This window comes from Perognathus longimembris, chromosome 9, assembly GCF_023159225.1.
Source record: "Perognathus longimembris pacificus isolate PPM17 chromosome 9, ASM2315922v1, whole genome shotgun sequence".
NCBI lineage: Eukaryota > Metazoa > Chordata > Mammalia > Rodentia > Heteromyidae > Perognathus > Perognathus longimembris.
Window position 1 is genome coordinate 58,585,644 of NC_063169.1, and position 16,005 is coordinate 58,601,648.

The following is a 16,005-nucleotide window of genomic DNA, read 5'->3' on the forward strand; positions in this document are numbered from 1 at the left end:
AGTGTCAAAATGACTCGTGTATATTCAGTTGTGATAAAGCATCCTAATCATGGGCTATTTATTTACTTAACCAATGGCAGTATTTCTTGCCTAGCTACTGCCTCTCATGACCTGCATCCCACTAATCTCTTCCCTGGCGATACACTCTGGCCATGTTGTAGTGGTGGTTGCCCCATTCCCTCCGTGTCTTTGAGGTGGTTGTGTAGATTGCTATAAGCTTCAAAGTCAAGGAGCAGCTGACAGGATACCTGGGAGCAGGTGTTAGGGATCTGCAGTAACCTTTTTGTGCCCCTTGAGCCCATGGAGCAGAATCCAGCTGCATTATCCACACATCATGTCCTGTAGGCTCAAGCCATGCAGAGCTTGGGTTTGATGTGTGGAAGTCTCAGGCAAGGAGAGCTGGGTGCTGCCGGTGTAATATCTCCTGACACATGGGGCTGATCACTGACTGAAGTCGGCCCTGCAGGCAGGCCAGCCTCCTGCTTGCCAAGGTTTGAGAGCAGGTGAGCATGTATCAGGAATGTTCCCAGAGCCCGCTGAACTCGAATGACCCCTCAGAGTTCTTCCAGCGCAGAAGCCCTCTGAGCCCATGAAAAAGGTGTCTGGTGAATGTGCTCCGCAAACACACAGACGCTATATAAACAGGAGGCAAATATTTTAAAAGGTGAAGAATGAGATACTTGTACTTGAGTGAGAGCAGGGTTGGAATGCTGTGCCCAGCCACAAACCTTCCGTGCTCAGCAGCCGGCCGTTCGCTCTCATTGGCTCTGTACACAGTTATCTGCATTATGCGTTAAAAATGCTCTCAGCCAAAGACCAAACAAATAGCCAACGGCATTTTCCTATCAGGGCCCCGTGTAGAGGAGGCAGAGCAAAACCACAAAGCTGTTGCTCTGGATTGTTGGCAGGAAACCAGTGCTGCTGCTGCTTCAAAGGTCTTGGAGTTTTCAAGGAAAAAAGAAGAGGAATGTTGAACTGTGATCAAGTTAGAAAGAAAGCAACAGAAACTTAAAACTCAGATTAGTGAATGCTGTGGGGTCCATCATGGAAAAGAAACCTAAGTGGGGTATGTCCTAGGATCTCAAGTTTTTAGTGTAAGAATGAGAGTTTTGAGACTTTGCCACAGCAGGATTTAATGAATTTTTCATTCATGATACTGGTTCACTCACTGAGCAGGTTAGATAGCTCTTCCTGAGCAGTATGGCTTGCCTTCATGGTACAGGCCACATATAAGTACTTGATGTGACCTAGCCAAGGTCACCACCTTGTCACAGGGCTTCTGGAACTAGCAATCCAGGACTCTAGTCAACCATGTTGTAGGTCAGGCAACTTGAGTGATGTAGCCAACAATGAAAAGTTGTGTTTCATATGAGCAAAAGCTAAACAAGGGTGAGAAGGACAGCCAGAGCAACTGACTGCATTGGGAAATGGCTGTGTGTTTCAGTTGCCGGAAGGTGACCAAATCTTTGGGACAGGCAGCACTTACCTCTGGTTGCATTTGCCACCCTTGGTCGCAAGCTCAGAGCAGAACAGCTGGGAGTCTTCAGGGGCCTAACCCAGGCATGGAGACCAGGATACTGAGGCCTGAGTAGGTCAGGACAATCTCTGAGAGGCATCAGTGCCCAGGGTAGTTGTGAAGCACCTAGGACATCTCAGCAATATTCTGCCTGTCAGCGGGGGTGCTAGTGCTTGATTCCCTGTGTGAGGGTTTGTACCACTTGGACAAGTGTCTGGACAATCTGAAACTTCCTTTGAACAATAGCACTCCACAGGAAAGAAGTGTCATGGAAGAACTCTTGGCTCCTGGTGGTGAGCTTGTTGACTTGTCCATTGACATCATCAGCCTTTAGGTGATCTCTGAACATCCGCTTCTGGGAGGGAGAGTGGAGAGTGGGGTAGTGAGTGACCAAGGGAAGGGAGAGGAGGCTAAATCCTCCGTGGGTGAATCCACGGATACCCATGTAGTGTTTGTTGTCATGATTCGGATCATTTATTCACTCACTTTCTTGTTGGTTTATATTCTTAGTCTATCCAACGTATGTTTGACAGAACTTACAACAAAGACTTGCATACACACTCTACATAAAATATAAGTGACAATGAGGGAGAATGCTGGAAGGTGTGACATTAATCAAGATGCACTGTATTCATAATCTGACTTGTTGAATTGAAACCCCTTGTATATATACTACACACACACACACACACACACACACACACACACGCACACACACACACCAAGTCAGGTTACACAGGAGAAAGCATAAATTCTCACAAAATACCTGTGCTAATTATCAAGGTATTTCAACTTTCTTTTTTAACAGTTGACATCTATTTTCCATGACTCTAGGGGTAGTGGAATAGTACAGTTTTAATGGCTTCTGGTATTGTTTTGACTTTAGAAATCAGAGTTTAAACACAAATGCGCACACACACACATATGCACAGGCACACTTAGTTTTTAGATCTCAGAAAAGAGAAAAACCCATTTCTTCATAGGAGACTCAAGGTTGCCATTCTGGGGCTCATGCTACAAGTAAACACTTACAGAAGAGTTTCATGTCCTTAATATCAAGCATCGCCTCCTCTCCTCTCGCTCCTTGATGGCCTTATGTTAGTTAGACCCCCCCTAGAGTACAGGAGAAAGCATGTTCTCAGTGTGCACGTGTGCTCCCTTTAAGTGTGTCTGGGCATGGGTTGGAGTCATGGGCTTTCGTTTGGCCTTAGTGTAGCTGAGGCCATGATGTTGAGAGTACTTCTGGATTTGCAGACGATGAGGCCAGGAAAGGCATTGTAGATGGGAGGATCTGAAATCCAGGCCTGATAGTCCTGCCCAGGCCTCACCAGGGGACGCCTGTCTTTCTCCTCTACATGCTCCAGACCCCATTTCTGCCCCTTACCTAGGTCAATGTACTTCTTGAACAGAGCTTCTGGAGGGTTCTGCAGGACACACCTTGGGGTTGGTCTACACAAAGGATTAGTAAGAAACAAAGTCATGGATAGGATTTCCACACAATCTCCCAGAGTAGGAAACAGAGCTGATGATTTCACAGGCAAGTCAGGTTCAAGGTCTAAAAATATAAACAGTGAAGTGAACATGTCTGACATTCATCTAAGCACTTGGGTTCCATTCTGAAGTTGCATCAAGAGCATAGATTTCTTCCAGAAGTAGGTAGAATCGGAGTGAGATTCTCATTCCTTGGCAAGCTTGGGAACACAGCCCATTTTTAACTCTCTTCCATTCACCTAGGACTTGAGTTTATCAGGGACTATCCCAGAAACCCCTGGAACTTGTAAGTATGGGAAAGAAAAGACTTACAAGAAATCTGATGTGTTCGGTTTTTATACCAGATGCTGTGTCAGAGAAAACACTAGAAAAAAAATAGTCCCTTCTTGCTGGATTCAGATGACACATTTGCTGAAAATGTGTGGATTGTTTGGGGTTTTGTTTTTTTTTAAAATATAAGTTTCCATGCCCTGCACATACACTGCATATCACACAGAAGACACATTTGTTAGCATGTGTGTGTGTGTTTTTTTAAGATATCACTGTTACAGAAAGGAATATTTCAAAGTGAGATGTTACCTCAATACTCTATGGTTGGTATGGAATATTATATCTGGTTCTTGGCCAGAGATTATCCTTTGGAAGACCAGGGATGATGGCTGGATTTCAGGTTGTGAGTTACAGTCATTTGCCCTTGGCCCACGTCGGTTGGTTTGACTCCAAGTGTGTTTTATTAGGCTACAAAGGAAGTTAAGGTTTGAGCCTTCTTATAAACAGAATGGATGTGCCCAATTCTGCTTGGAATATTGTTCATAATTATTTGCAGCAATGACTTGATTCTTACTTGTGCTTATTCTTTTTAAAAGTATTAGAGAGGAAGATTTCCACAAGACAAAGTAGAGAGGAGCTGATAAGAAGGGGCGTGCTTAAGGAATTGCCTGATCAAGGTGAGGAAATTCATCATACTTTTAAAATAATTTGATCCTTCATTCTTTGGTTGTTCTTTCATTTTCTTTTGAAATTTAAGATGATCACATGAGGCCTTTGTCAGGAAAATAGCCAATAAAGAATCTTGATTTTAGAGTATCTGAGATAGTATTGAAAAGAATTTTCTGGTGATTGCTTCTCCAGAGGTCACTCTAAGCATAAAACTACACAGCACCATGAGTGGCTAGAGATATAGGTAAAGATACAAATGCTTGCATGGCTTCTTTTCTTCTCTTATGCTTTAACCTTTATAGGTGCTTATTGAAAAAAATACAGAATTTTAGCTTACTAATACCATGTTTGTTTCTTAAGAGTATCAGTGAAGGAAATGAGAAATGTACCTCCTTTTGCATTTTTTGTTGATGTACAATCAATAGGGCATGAATGGGCAAATTAGCCTGCTTAGTTTTTACACTTAAATGCTTTTTCTTTTCTTATACAATTCCTTTATCACTTCTCTGAACTCAACATACTTTTTATATTTTGTCACGTTATCCATTTTTCTTTCTTGCTTTCCTCTATTCTTGTGCTTTTCTTATTCCATTTTCCCATGGATGGATCTTAACACAGAGAAGACAAAGGTTACATAGAAACTGAGATAGTGGCTCAAAAGAAGACACTAATATTGGTTTTTTTTTCTCCAAATAAGTAACAGCAACTGATTGTCTCTGTTCCCACTGCTGTTAAAGGCATTTTGAGGAAACATTGTTGATTTATCTTATGCCCTGTCTTCTCTTCAAAATTTTCTGAGACCTTAATTTTTAATAAAAATGTTACCTTTTCTTGGTATATATTCCTTGTAAAAAACTTGCCAATTGTTTCTTTTTGCATGGACTATGTATAAATGAAATTGACATAGTTTTTCCAAAATTTGAACCATCATAGAGTATAGCTTGAAAATGCTATACTATCTTACTTCTGCTTCTAAAAACGTAAGGCACCAAGTGTCATGGAGGTGACTTTAAAGCCAGCTTAAGCTCCATAATAAGTTCAAGGTCAAGTTGAGCTACCTAGAAAAACCATGCCTGAAAATCACAAAACAAACACAAGAAATGGCTAGGAATATAGCTCAATGATAGAGTGAGTGCTTGACTAGCATGTACGAAGCTCTGAGTTTGATCCTCAACACTGACAATTAAAAAACAAAATCGTAGATGGAAAAAGATTTTCCTTTTTATTAAATATAAGTAGCAGTAGTCAATTTAAGGAAAGTGTTAATACAACTTGCTTTTTATTCTGCCCAGTCTGTTAAGCAATTTGCCTCCTGGTTAATCATCCTGTGGTCAACATATACTTATTTCCCAGAGATCTGACTCTATTTGACCTTTTTTAAGAAAATCTTTCATAGCTGTGAGTTTTAAAGCACTAAAGAACCTAAAAGGGATGACATTGATCAAGATGCATTATACTCATAAGCTGCTTTGTTGACTGGCAACTCCATTATACAACCACTTAAAGGCAATAAAAAAGAAAAGAATTTACCCATAATGCAACAGGCTTAATGTTTGAGAAGACCTAACCGATTGAGTGTAACTCTCTACCTGTTTTTTTTTTTTCCCCCTTTAAATAAGGTCCACATATAGAAAAATAAAAGTTAGCTACAGGTTGAAGGTGTCCCAAGATGCCAGTTGTAAACAGAACCCTTCTCATTTTCAGTCAGAGGCTGGAGAAAATTGGTTTCCTGTCATTGACTCAAAGACAATTGCCTTGAGAATTTCAGTCTATGAGACTGGAAGCTGCCATTTTTTGGTGACAGCCACCTCTGTTCCTGCCAGAGAAGATTCATTCTTGGCCTTGACCTTCTTGACCCTCTGGTAACTCTTGACAGGGCTTGTCAGTTCTGCCCTTTATTGCTTGGGACCAGATGGACTTTTTCAATCTCCCTTGCTGCCCTGGTTTTAACCTCCTTCCATCCTGTCCTAGATGTATACCTCACTACAGCTACTATTATTTCTTCTTTCAGATTCTTTCTCTTCTATGCAAAAGTTCAGCAGTTGGCCTTTCCTGAGAAGTCCATACTTGATTGAGTCCAAGTTTAGTGTTTATCTCTGGTTCTTTCCTTCCATCTTGTAGTTTGAACACGAGGGCATGAGGGTTTCCTATTTGCCTGCCAGCTTCCTTTCTTCTCTCCTGGTACAGTTTTAGCCTCCTGATGAGTCACTTCCCTGTGGTCATACTTGATTTCCTCTTTCGTTTAACTGTGCCTTTTTGCCTTTTGTTTTTTGGGTTGTTGTATTTAAAAAAAAAAAAAAACAACCAAAAACCTCCATTCCTTACATCCTTGTTTATCAGGAAAGAAGTACACCCCTCCTGGTGCTCCTGCACTCTGATGTAACCATTTACTTCTATCTGCGCATTGTCTCATTTTACGTTAAGCTTACTATGATTTTCTGAGGTCTCCGTCCTTTATGTACAAATGTTACCTCTCAACTCCAGCTTGGCACCTTCTTGGGCTTTCCTTCACTTTGCATATATTTGGCTTATGTAACCCATGTATAGAATGCTTACCTTGTTTTAATTCTAAAATTATTTTCTTAGCACCCAGAGCTACAAATATTTTTCGCACAGACTTTTTATTTCATAGATTCCATTTTTCTCTGTTTTTTTCTCTTCAATTGCATATTTATTACAAACACATCTCTTTTTTTAACAACTATTTTATTTGCACCTCAGAGTAAATATTCTTTCTACTAAGTTCGTTATTTCTGTCATGCTAAAGTTCAGTTTCTCTGTATGACACTACATAATTTTCTCCTTAGCTATTTTTACTCAGATTTTTAAAAAAATTATTTTAAGCAACTAAAAAAGTTTAATGTAATTACTTAAAATAAAAGTAAGTTGCCATGAGTACAATTTTAATATGGGTTTATTGCCAACTAAAGTCAAACACAACAGAGTTATCTTAAACCTGAAGAGTTTTATACAAAGAAATGTTCTTTTTTCAATTTTTGCTTTGCTTGGAATTGTCTGTGTTTACATCATTTTTATTTTATCTGTGCCCTTTCCCTTTTATGTTAATTGCTTGGCACCCAATAATTCTTACCTTAATTTTATTGAAATAATTGATTTATTTGCAATGGCATTACTTTCAGTTTTTTCTTATCTTAAATTTATGTGGGAGTCAGAGTACAGGTTCTTAGGGGTTATGTCACTAAGTGACAATTCTTTTTTTAATTTTGGACAGGAAATAATTCTATATTTATCTCAATTCTATATAATTATATGTTTATCTCATTGCTATGTTTATGTCATGTCTGCTTTTTTTAGAGAAGGCTAGTGCATTTTGTTGATGAATCAAAACAACAATAATGTGAGAACTAGTCTCTGTTTTCCTAATGGTTGCTCAAATGATTAATCAGAAGATGCATAGAAATACCTCAAATTGTGTATTTCTTCATGTTTAGTGAGTCTAATATTAACCATTGATTTTTTCTTTTATAATGGTAGTTGAACCTTGGCTATATGAACTAGAATCTTTTCAAGCATGACTGAATTCAAAGTCTGTGCAAGGCCACTTTTATTTTGGAAACCTTCAGAAATTCTGGAAGTTCAGGCATTAAAATTAGTTATTTATGATTTTAGACAACATAGTAAAAAGTTTATTTTCAGCTCTAACTCTCAAAATCCTCCATAATTAAGTTTTTATGCAGATTTTCCCCAAGCATTTTCTAATTATGAGATATGTTTTAATCTTTCTATAGACATGAAAATAAAAACAAAGTTAGCCTTGCTACCATCTTTTCCCAGAACAGAGTAGCAATTATATTATTGTGTAATTAACACATATATACATAAGATACTCTGAAGATAGCAGTTCTTGGGAACTTTTCTGTTCTTTCACAAATTGTTTGTATATGTAATTGCATTTCATGTGATTTGTGTATTTACACTCATGTTGTGTTTTCGGTACATGTTAGAATGTTTATTCCATATCCCAGATTGTTCTTTTTACCACTCAGTGTCTGGATGACAAAGACACACATAACTATTGACTTCAACGAAACCGTAGCCCAAGAACAGAGGGACTCTGCTGCCTTGGGGCTTTGTGTCCGGATCTGGCACATGGATGTGCTTTTCCTCGTGACTAAATGAGTTTCTGGCTCTTTGGTTTTAAAGAAATCATTTGGTTAAAAACATGATGATTCGGTGCCCAGGGACAGAAACACACAACCAGTTCTGCAATCTCTAAGTGGGAAACTGATTTTTAAGAAAGCCACCAAGTTAGACATCTAGGTGTTTCTTTCCCATTTTAGATGGAGATGTAACAGTTAACTTTGAAAATTCAAACGGGCACATGATACCCATCGGAGAGGAATCTACCCCAGAGGAAAATGTAGGAAAGTCTGAAGAAGGTAATGGCTCTGTGTCTGAGAAAACACCACCTCGGGAAGAAAAGGCAGAAGATAAGAAAGGTAAAATAAAGAGAAACACATATTGTTTCCTTTAGTACAGCTCAATGTCAAGAACCTGGCCCTTAGGCTCCCAATAGTGAATCTAAACCATTAGTTTACAGCGAGGAAGTTTGCAGGTGCCAAGAAAACAGAATTGATAACTAGGGAAAGAAATAGTATGAGTTCCTTGAGAGGAAGTGTTGGTAGCATAAGTGTATCATTCGCTTTTTTATTAGAGGATTAAAGGTAATAATCTGAGCAAGCAGGCTCTTGAAATATAAGAGGTATCTACGAATATCCTTCCTTAGTAGCTTTTTCCTTAAGATCTTAAAAAAGTAAGACACTGAAACCATTTTCTTAGCTGTTTCCAGCTGGCCTTGGTAAGCACCTCAACACAGACAAATACCAACTCTCAACATGGGTCTCTCAGCCCAGAGCTCCCTTTCTAGTTCTGAGACTGAGCTAGCAGGTGTCATCCACACACCCAATATTAGAGGTTCTAGACATTTTTAAGGGAGACCTAGAAAGAGGTCATTCCTAGAGATGCCACAGCCTCTGCCCCAGAATCTGTCTGTGAACTGGACATTTCAAAATGAGCCAGGACCACATTGGAAGACTTCTTAAAAGACGCTGACTTCCAGAGTGAATGTGCTACTATAGATTCAGACACTCCAACATCCATAAATTCTAGGCTGTGGTTAGATTACAGCTCTATACCACTGCTATTATGGGTAGACAACCCAGTGGGAATCCCACAGGGAGAAAAGTTTTTCTGGAAGTTTCTAGCTGACTCTATGAAGCCTAGAAGGGAAGCTCAGGAAAGAGATTGTTTTCTGCTTTAGAAAGCTCACCTCTGAGTTGGATGGCAACATGTTCTTCAAACTTTATTTGGGTTCCATAGACATTGAGAACTGCTAGAAATCACTAAAAGTGAACTTCTCTTCCTCTGTTCGTGACCAAGAGCCTCCTAAGATGAGGAACTTTGATGGCTTTTGTTAAGCAGACCTAGTAACAGAAATTACCTTTTCTGGAAAGTGCGCAACCACTTTTAATTCTTTGCATATAATGAAACCCTTAAAAGCATTAGAAATCTAGATTAATCATATGTTGGGAAATGTATCATTTTACTTTATTCAAATATTAAGCACAGTATTCACAGGCCCTAGCTTGCTCCACTGAAGAACTTTCTGCTTATTAACAATGATTGCAAGAACTTAATCCTTTTAATGGCATTTCTGAGACATAACAGAAACTAGACTTACATTTTAAAGGACTTCAGCTGAAAGTATTAATGCAATTAGTGACTTCTTTTGGGGTTTTGTGTTGTTTTGTTTTAAGTTCAACTGTCCTGTTTGAACTAACTGTTAACTTTCAGATCCATCGTGTGTCATTTGTCCCTGGTCTGTGTGACTGTCATTGTCACTCCCTGACCAGCCAGACTTCAAAGGAAATGTTGGCCTTATCAAGCAAATAAAATGTGTCTGACAGGCTTATATTTTACAAAGATTGAGTTGAGGACAGCATCTTGCTGGGCGAGTTAGAAGGTAAGGAGAGGGAAATGCACAAATGTTGGCATGGAACTCCCTCTGGACAGAGCTCACGCAGGCCCATGCTGGTAACGAAGGGAAGTCTAGGTTCGGGAACCACCTCCTGAGTCTAAAAAAGAATGTCACTCATAACGAATATTTCAGAGAATTTTGTTCAGTAGAAAATGCCCTACGAATGAGGATAATTGTTTTATTTCCCTAGTAAGACCCCATCGGAGTCTGAAAACTAGCCTGATTCACTTGGCTTCTCCTCCTCCTCTAGTCTTACTCCTTGTCTGAGTTCACTTCCATTCAGCCCACCATCCCAGATGCTTAACCTCAATTCTGGGGTTTCATACTCCATCTGCATGAACACAGCTTACTCATGGCATTATTTCCTGTACTAATTGGCTGTATTTACAAAGCCACATCATTGGCCTTTAAAGTCCTAGATGCTTGCTTGCCACATTGCTTTGTAAGACAATATCTCGATATGTTACTATTTGAACCATCAATGTTGAAGAAAACGAAGTATATGGCAGGTGATAACCTTCACGCTTAATCTGTGGCTCAGTCCTACCCAGACCACACAGCTATTGCTGGGCTTCCCAAGCCATCTGATTCAGTGGTTGGTACAGCAGTCCTCAGCTTCCTCTGCTACTACTGGAGACTTCTTCCACAAGTCTCCATTATGTTCCATGTAACGGTTTGTTAGAAATCTTAAAATTGTTTAACATTATTTCTATTGAGTTATTATGAAGGGTGTTCAGCAATGCGCCTGTGAGGAACACCTTCCTTGTTCTGTAATAATGAAAGTCCATCATGGATAAGACCTTGGTGGAGGCTAGGAAAGGAGTGGAGAATGAGAGTCAATCATTGGTGGAAGAGGAGGCCCCAGTGCTTGCAGGCAGTTGCAGTACAAGGTGCAAAACATAACAGATGAGGATCTTGAGTACCCCACGCTAGAGAGCCCAGAGCAGAGACCAGTTTCTTCTCTGTGCAAACTAAGACCTGGAGGAGACAGGGAGGTCGTCAGGTAAAGGAGATGACCAGGTGCAGAATGCATGCAGTTTGGGGCTGGTTGTAGGGATTGTTGGACTCACACTGCATGTAGAGGCAGGAGCCATGCCTGGAAGCAGACAGCTTGTTTTCCTGACTATAGCACTATGAAATCTTGTGTTCTGACAAAACCAAAGGGAGCAGGCACCTCCTTCTTAACCTCCTCTTGGGAAGATAATATTCTATTCTTCATCATTTTTTTCCATGTCATCAAGAAACAAACCACACGTCTTAAGGAATTACCTCCCAAATACAGGTAAAGAGTCTGTCTTCTACTGATTATGTGTCAATAACTATCAACCAATCCATGACACTCGTGGACTAGACCCACATTTTAGAGCACTGTGTTTAATGGGATATAAAATTTCAGACATCCAGATGAGTGGGACATACCTGTGATCCTAGCACTTGGGGGGCTTGAGGCAGGAGATCATTCTAGGCTAACCTGGGCTACATAGTGACACTGTCTGAATAATTAGTTAAATAAATAACATTTCCAAACTGAAGACACTTTCAATTTATTCAGAAAACATAACCTCTTTATATTCATGTGCACACAAACACATATCACACACACACACACACACACACACAATTTTGAAATCACCAGAGTGAAAGACACTCAGTGATAACTGACTGTGTTGGAAGAGTATAGAGCGAGCTCCAGGTTTTTAAAGGAACAGCGGAGTTAGGCTTGTATCCATTTTCTCTCCATTGGGGAGAAACTTCTTAGCCATCACAGAGCAACCCATCCCTTCCCTCCCAGAGCCCTAGGCTGGATTCCTTGTGTTATTACTTTATTTTATTATTTATGATGCTGGGATTGAACCTGAGTGACTGCATACACTCACCATATTCTTTGCTACTGAGCTCTCTCACCAGCCCATCTATGAGGTATAATTTTAGAAGTGAAAACCCATAGCAGACCAGGAGTGGATTACTCACTAGTCTGTTGTTAAGGGAAAGGAAGTGGGGCATTGCTTGCAGTATGAAGGAGAACACAAGTTCCACACAGTGCAGATCACTTTGTTATCCTTATGGATAACATAATGATTGGGCTTGGTCTGCGTGTGTGATATTGTTTTCACTGTGTGCCACATTGGGTCATTCTCGGTTCTACTAGACTTATGTCCATTATTATTTTTTAAATGTTGAAATTGAAGACTTTATTTTTTATTTATTTATTTATTGCCAGTCCTGGGCCTTGGACTCAGGGCCGGAGCACTGTCCCTGGCTTCTTTTTGCTCAAGGCTAGCACTCTGCCACTTGAGCCACAGCGCCACTTCTGGCCGTTTTCTATATATATGTGGTGCAGGGGAATCAAACCCAGGGCTTCATGTATATGAGGCAAGCACTCTTGCCACTAGGCCACATTCCCAGCCTATGTCCATTATTATTATTATTATTATTATTTTGCCAGTCCTGGGGCATGAGCTCAAGGCCTGAGCACTGTCCCTGGCTTCTTTTTGCTCAAGGCTAGCACTCTGCCACTTGAGCCACAGCACCACTTCTGGCCATTTTCTATATATGTGGTGCTGGGGAATTGAACCCAGGGCTTCATGTATACGAGGCAGGCGCTCTTGCCACTAGGCCATATTCCCAGCCCCAACTATGTCCATTAGAACCTGGCTCAGGTCTGTTGGGCAATGCTGTACTGCACAGAACAGCTGAGGTAAAAGAAAAAATTATGTGAGGCAAAAATGCAAAGTAAATGTTGAGTAATAGGTTCATGTAAAAAAGGTAGAAGAGGCTGATTTCGGCTATAGCAACTAGGGAGGATCATAGTTGAGGCAGGGTAAAGGGGGAGTGTTAAAAGACATAACCAGATATGATAGAACATCCCTGAAAGCTCAGATACTTAGGAGCAAGAAATAGGAGAATTGCAGTTTGAGACTAACCTGGGGGGAAAAATTAGGGACATTCTAGGTGTGGTGACTCAAAGCTATAATCCCAACTACATGGAAGATACAGAGAGAAGATTTGTAGTCTGAAGCTGGACTGGAAAAAAGAATCAAGACCATTGAAAAATAACATAAATCTAAACAGGGACTGAAGGTATAACTCAAGTGGCAGATCACCTGCATAACAAGTACATGACCCTTTGTTCAACCCACAGTATCACCAGAGAGAGAGAGAGAGAGAGAGAGAGAGAGAGAGAGAGAGAGAACTTTATTGGTTTTATTGATTAGCTTTCATAACTAAAATCATTATTATTTTAGACATATGCCTGAACTGATAGAGGATATGATTTGAAAGAAGTAAGTCTTATTTCATCCTGACTAGAATAAGAAACAAACCAAAAGAAATGGTAATAAAATGTGAAACTTACCGCCATTAAAGCTCTTTCATTCACAAATGGAAAGATATACCCATTGAAGGCTGCATTTTGTCTTAACACTGTCTTATGTTGTTAACTGTGCTCCATTTGTCAAGATATGGACCAGAACCATTTTTTAAAAAATTATTTTCATTGCAAAATCAATCCCTATGAGAAAGATAGAGGTGTGACTATACAAATAAACTTACACATTTCCACTTTCACTACTAATGATATTATTTCACTTCTCCAGAACCTGGGGCAGGCCTCTGTGTTTCTCTTTGTGATTGTCTTCTATGAATTTTAGTGTTTGTCTTTTCAAGGTCATTTGTTGATGTTTCCATGACAAAACAAAATATCCGGTGGCCTCTGCTCCCTCCTGACCCATCAGCCCATCGTTGTGCTGCAAGTTCACAGGGCAGAGGAAGTTCTTGTTGAACAGGAAGCTGCCCTGACGTGCTGGGGAAGCTTGGGAACTTTCATGGAAAGCAGTTCACTGTTCAGAGCACGTGACTCCTATCCTTCTCCTCCACAGTCTCCCTTAGCTGAGAGCATTGCATACACAGTATACTTCACCTTGCTGAGACCGCACTGGAATCCCTTCCAGGTTGATCAGACTTGAGTTCTCAGAGGATACTGAGTCGAGTCTAATTGTTTTGGCTCTCAGTCCTCACCAAGGGTGATACATGCCAAGTACTCGTTTGTCATTCTGAAAGATCCTTCAGTTATTAATTTGGAGGCAAGAGGCATGGCTCAAGTGGTAGAGTACCTTCCTTGCAAGTGCATTGCATTCAGAGAGAGAGAGAGAGAGAATGTTTTGTCCAGTTTAGTGATCATCCAGCCACCATAGATTAGAGGCTAGAATTGGGGCCCTAGCTTTGTGGATACTTAGGTTGAACAAAACAAATTGTGTCACAAATTTCACCAAAGGAGTCATTGGTATACTCAGAATATGCCCAACATATCTTTCAGACTTGGATTCCCCACCCCCCCGACTTACACTACCTGATGGAGTTGCCAACCATCTTGTTTCCAAAGTGCCAAGCAGCCCCATGTGTGTACCGCTGTCACTGTGTCTTGCTCCTGCTGTTTATGTGTCTGTACCAGTCTGCTCTGTTCACTTTCTCATTTGTAGAGAACACTGAAAACCACTCTGAAACACCGGCAGCGCCTGCTCTACCTCCTTCAGCTCCTCCTAAGCCTAAACCCAAACCTAAACCCAAAAAATCACCTGTGCCTCCCAAAGGGGCCACTGCCGGGGCAAGCCACAAAGGTGACGATGCACCTCCCAGTAAAAAAAATGCCAAGGCTCCTGGTAAGCAGGGCCCTGTCCCTCCACCCAAACCGACAGGCCGAAACCCGACCCGAGAGGCTGGTGAGTATCTCCCCAGGGCATTGTGGGCTTGAGTTCAGGGTGCTGGGCTCTGGGAAGGGGAAAGTGTGGCTCATTTGGCACATCAGGATATAAAACCATTGATGCAACTTGGACAGAGAATGTCCCAGGGACTCCGCTGTAGCTGTCTGCAAATGACAGTCAACCAGGTGATTAGTTCACCTTGATCGGGGCAACTATGCCTTAATCTTGTTGAACCTACTCCAGTTGGCTCCCTGTCAATAATGCTGGCAAATATGACATTATGCACATAGTGAATGACCTTCTGTCTGTTAAGAGTCTAAACGTTTTTCATTGCTGTAGGCTTTGTTTTAAAGTGTCTTAGATTGGCATGTTAGACTATGCCATGTAGGTAGCTGGTATAGTTGCTGGGTGTCTCCTCCACTAAATGACAAATGATTCATATACTTAATTCAACTCAACCCCTATTGCCTTCTACTCCAGTTAAAACTATTCCAGTGGAGTTGAAAGTCGCAAGGCAAAATATCCCTGTGTGGTAGAGTTACAAGTTGCTTCCACAGGTCACCAGCGGACAGTAGCATCTTGTGTTGTAGATCCAGCTTTCCTTTCTACTCTAACCTACTCCACGTAGAGTAGAACTTGCATTCCTCTAGTAAAGTGGAATAAAGATGCCTTCTGGGCCATCTAGTTTTGCAGAGGCTGTTAATCACAGTTTACATACTCAGAGGCTTTTCTCCATTAACATGTGCATAAAGCTCTTCTGTATTTCTGTAGATCTTATTTTCCTTATTATCCTCAGCAATGATGTACTAGGATCTGTCTTAATGTTGATCTGTTTGTGTTCCCCCTTGTAATGTATATCCATCCTACTCAAATTTAGAGAATGGTTGACAGAATATCAGCCCTCTCTAACTGCAAAAGACCTCATTCCCTGGGTTTCTCTCTTCCTATCTTGGACCTTTCGTGTCTGGTCCCTTCCAGACAGCTCTAATATGAAATATTTCAGGGTGATGTACAGAGAATGCTTAAGGGCCATTTCCTGGGGGACAGCGTGCCATCCCGTGTTTGTGTCTAGTCTTGTTGCTGTGGGATTCCCAAATGGCCTCGCCATGCCTGGAGTGAGGCTGGCCCTGAGCTCCTTCTTAAAGTGAAGCCCCAACCATGACTCTGCCTTAGAGAATGAAGATCTCATTTTGCACATACTTCTTCCCTCCATCATTATTGGCATGCTAGGAGTTCACTAAGGACTAGGCTGGTTCTGCAATCGGCTGATATTTTATTTGAAGATTTATTTATGGACTCATGATTTTCCTAACAGAATATTACAGTCCTTTTATTTTTGACATTACATGTTAAGGCCTGAG

The 16,005-nt window shown here is 40.8% G+C and overlaps 1 protein-coding gene across 4 annotated transcripts in view; it reads left to right on the forward strand.

Moving 5' to 3' along the window:
* Phactr2 (phosphatase and actin regulator 2) overlaps positions 1–16,005 on the forward strand; it is a 218,509-nt gene that overhangs the window by 172,725 nt on the left and 29,779 nt on the right. For 2 of the 4 annotated variants that reach the window (XM_048354219.1, XM_048354214.1), the window contains exons 3-5: positions 3,874–3,954; positions 8,248–8,406; positions 14,423–14,662. In XM_048354219.1, the coding sequence (XP_048210176.1) occupies positions 3,874–3,954; positions 8,248–8,406; positions 14,423–14,662 (480 nt within the window). The remainder of the gene's footprint in view (positions 1–3,873; positions 3,955–8,247; positions 8,407–14,422; positions 14,663–16,005) is intronic. The other 2 variants (XM_048354215.1, XM_048354218.1) reach the window with 2 other exon arrangements.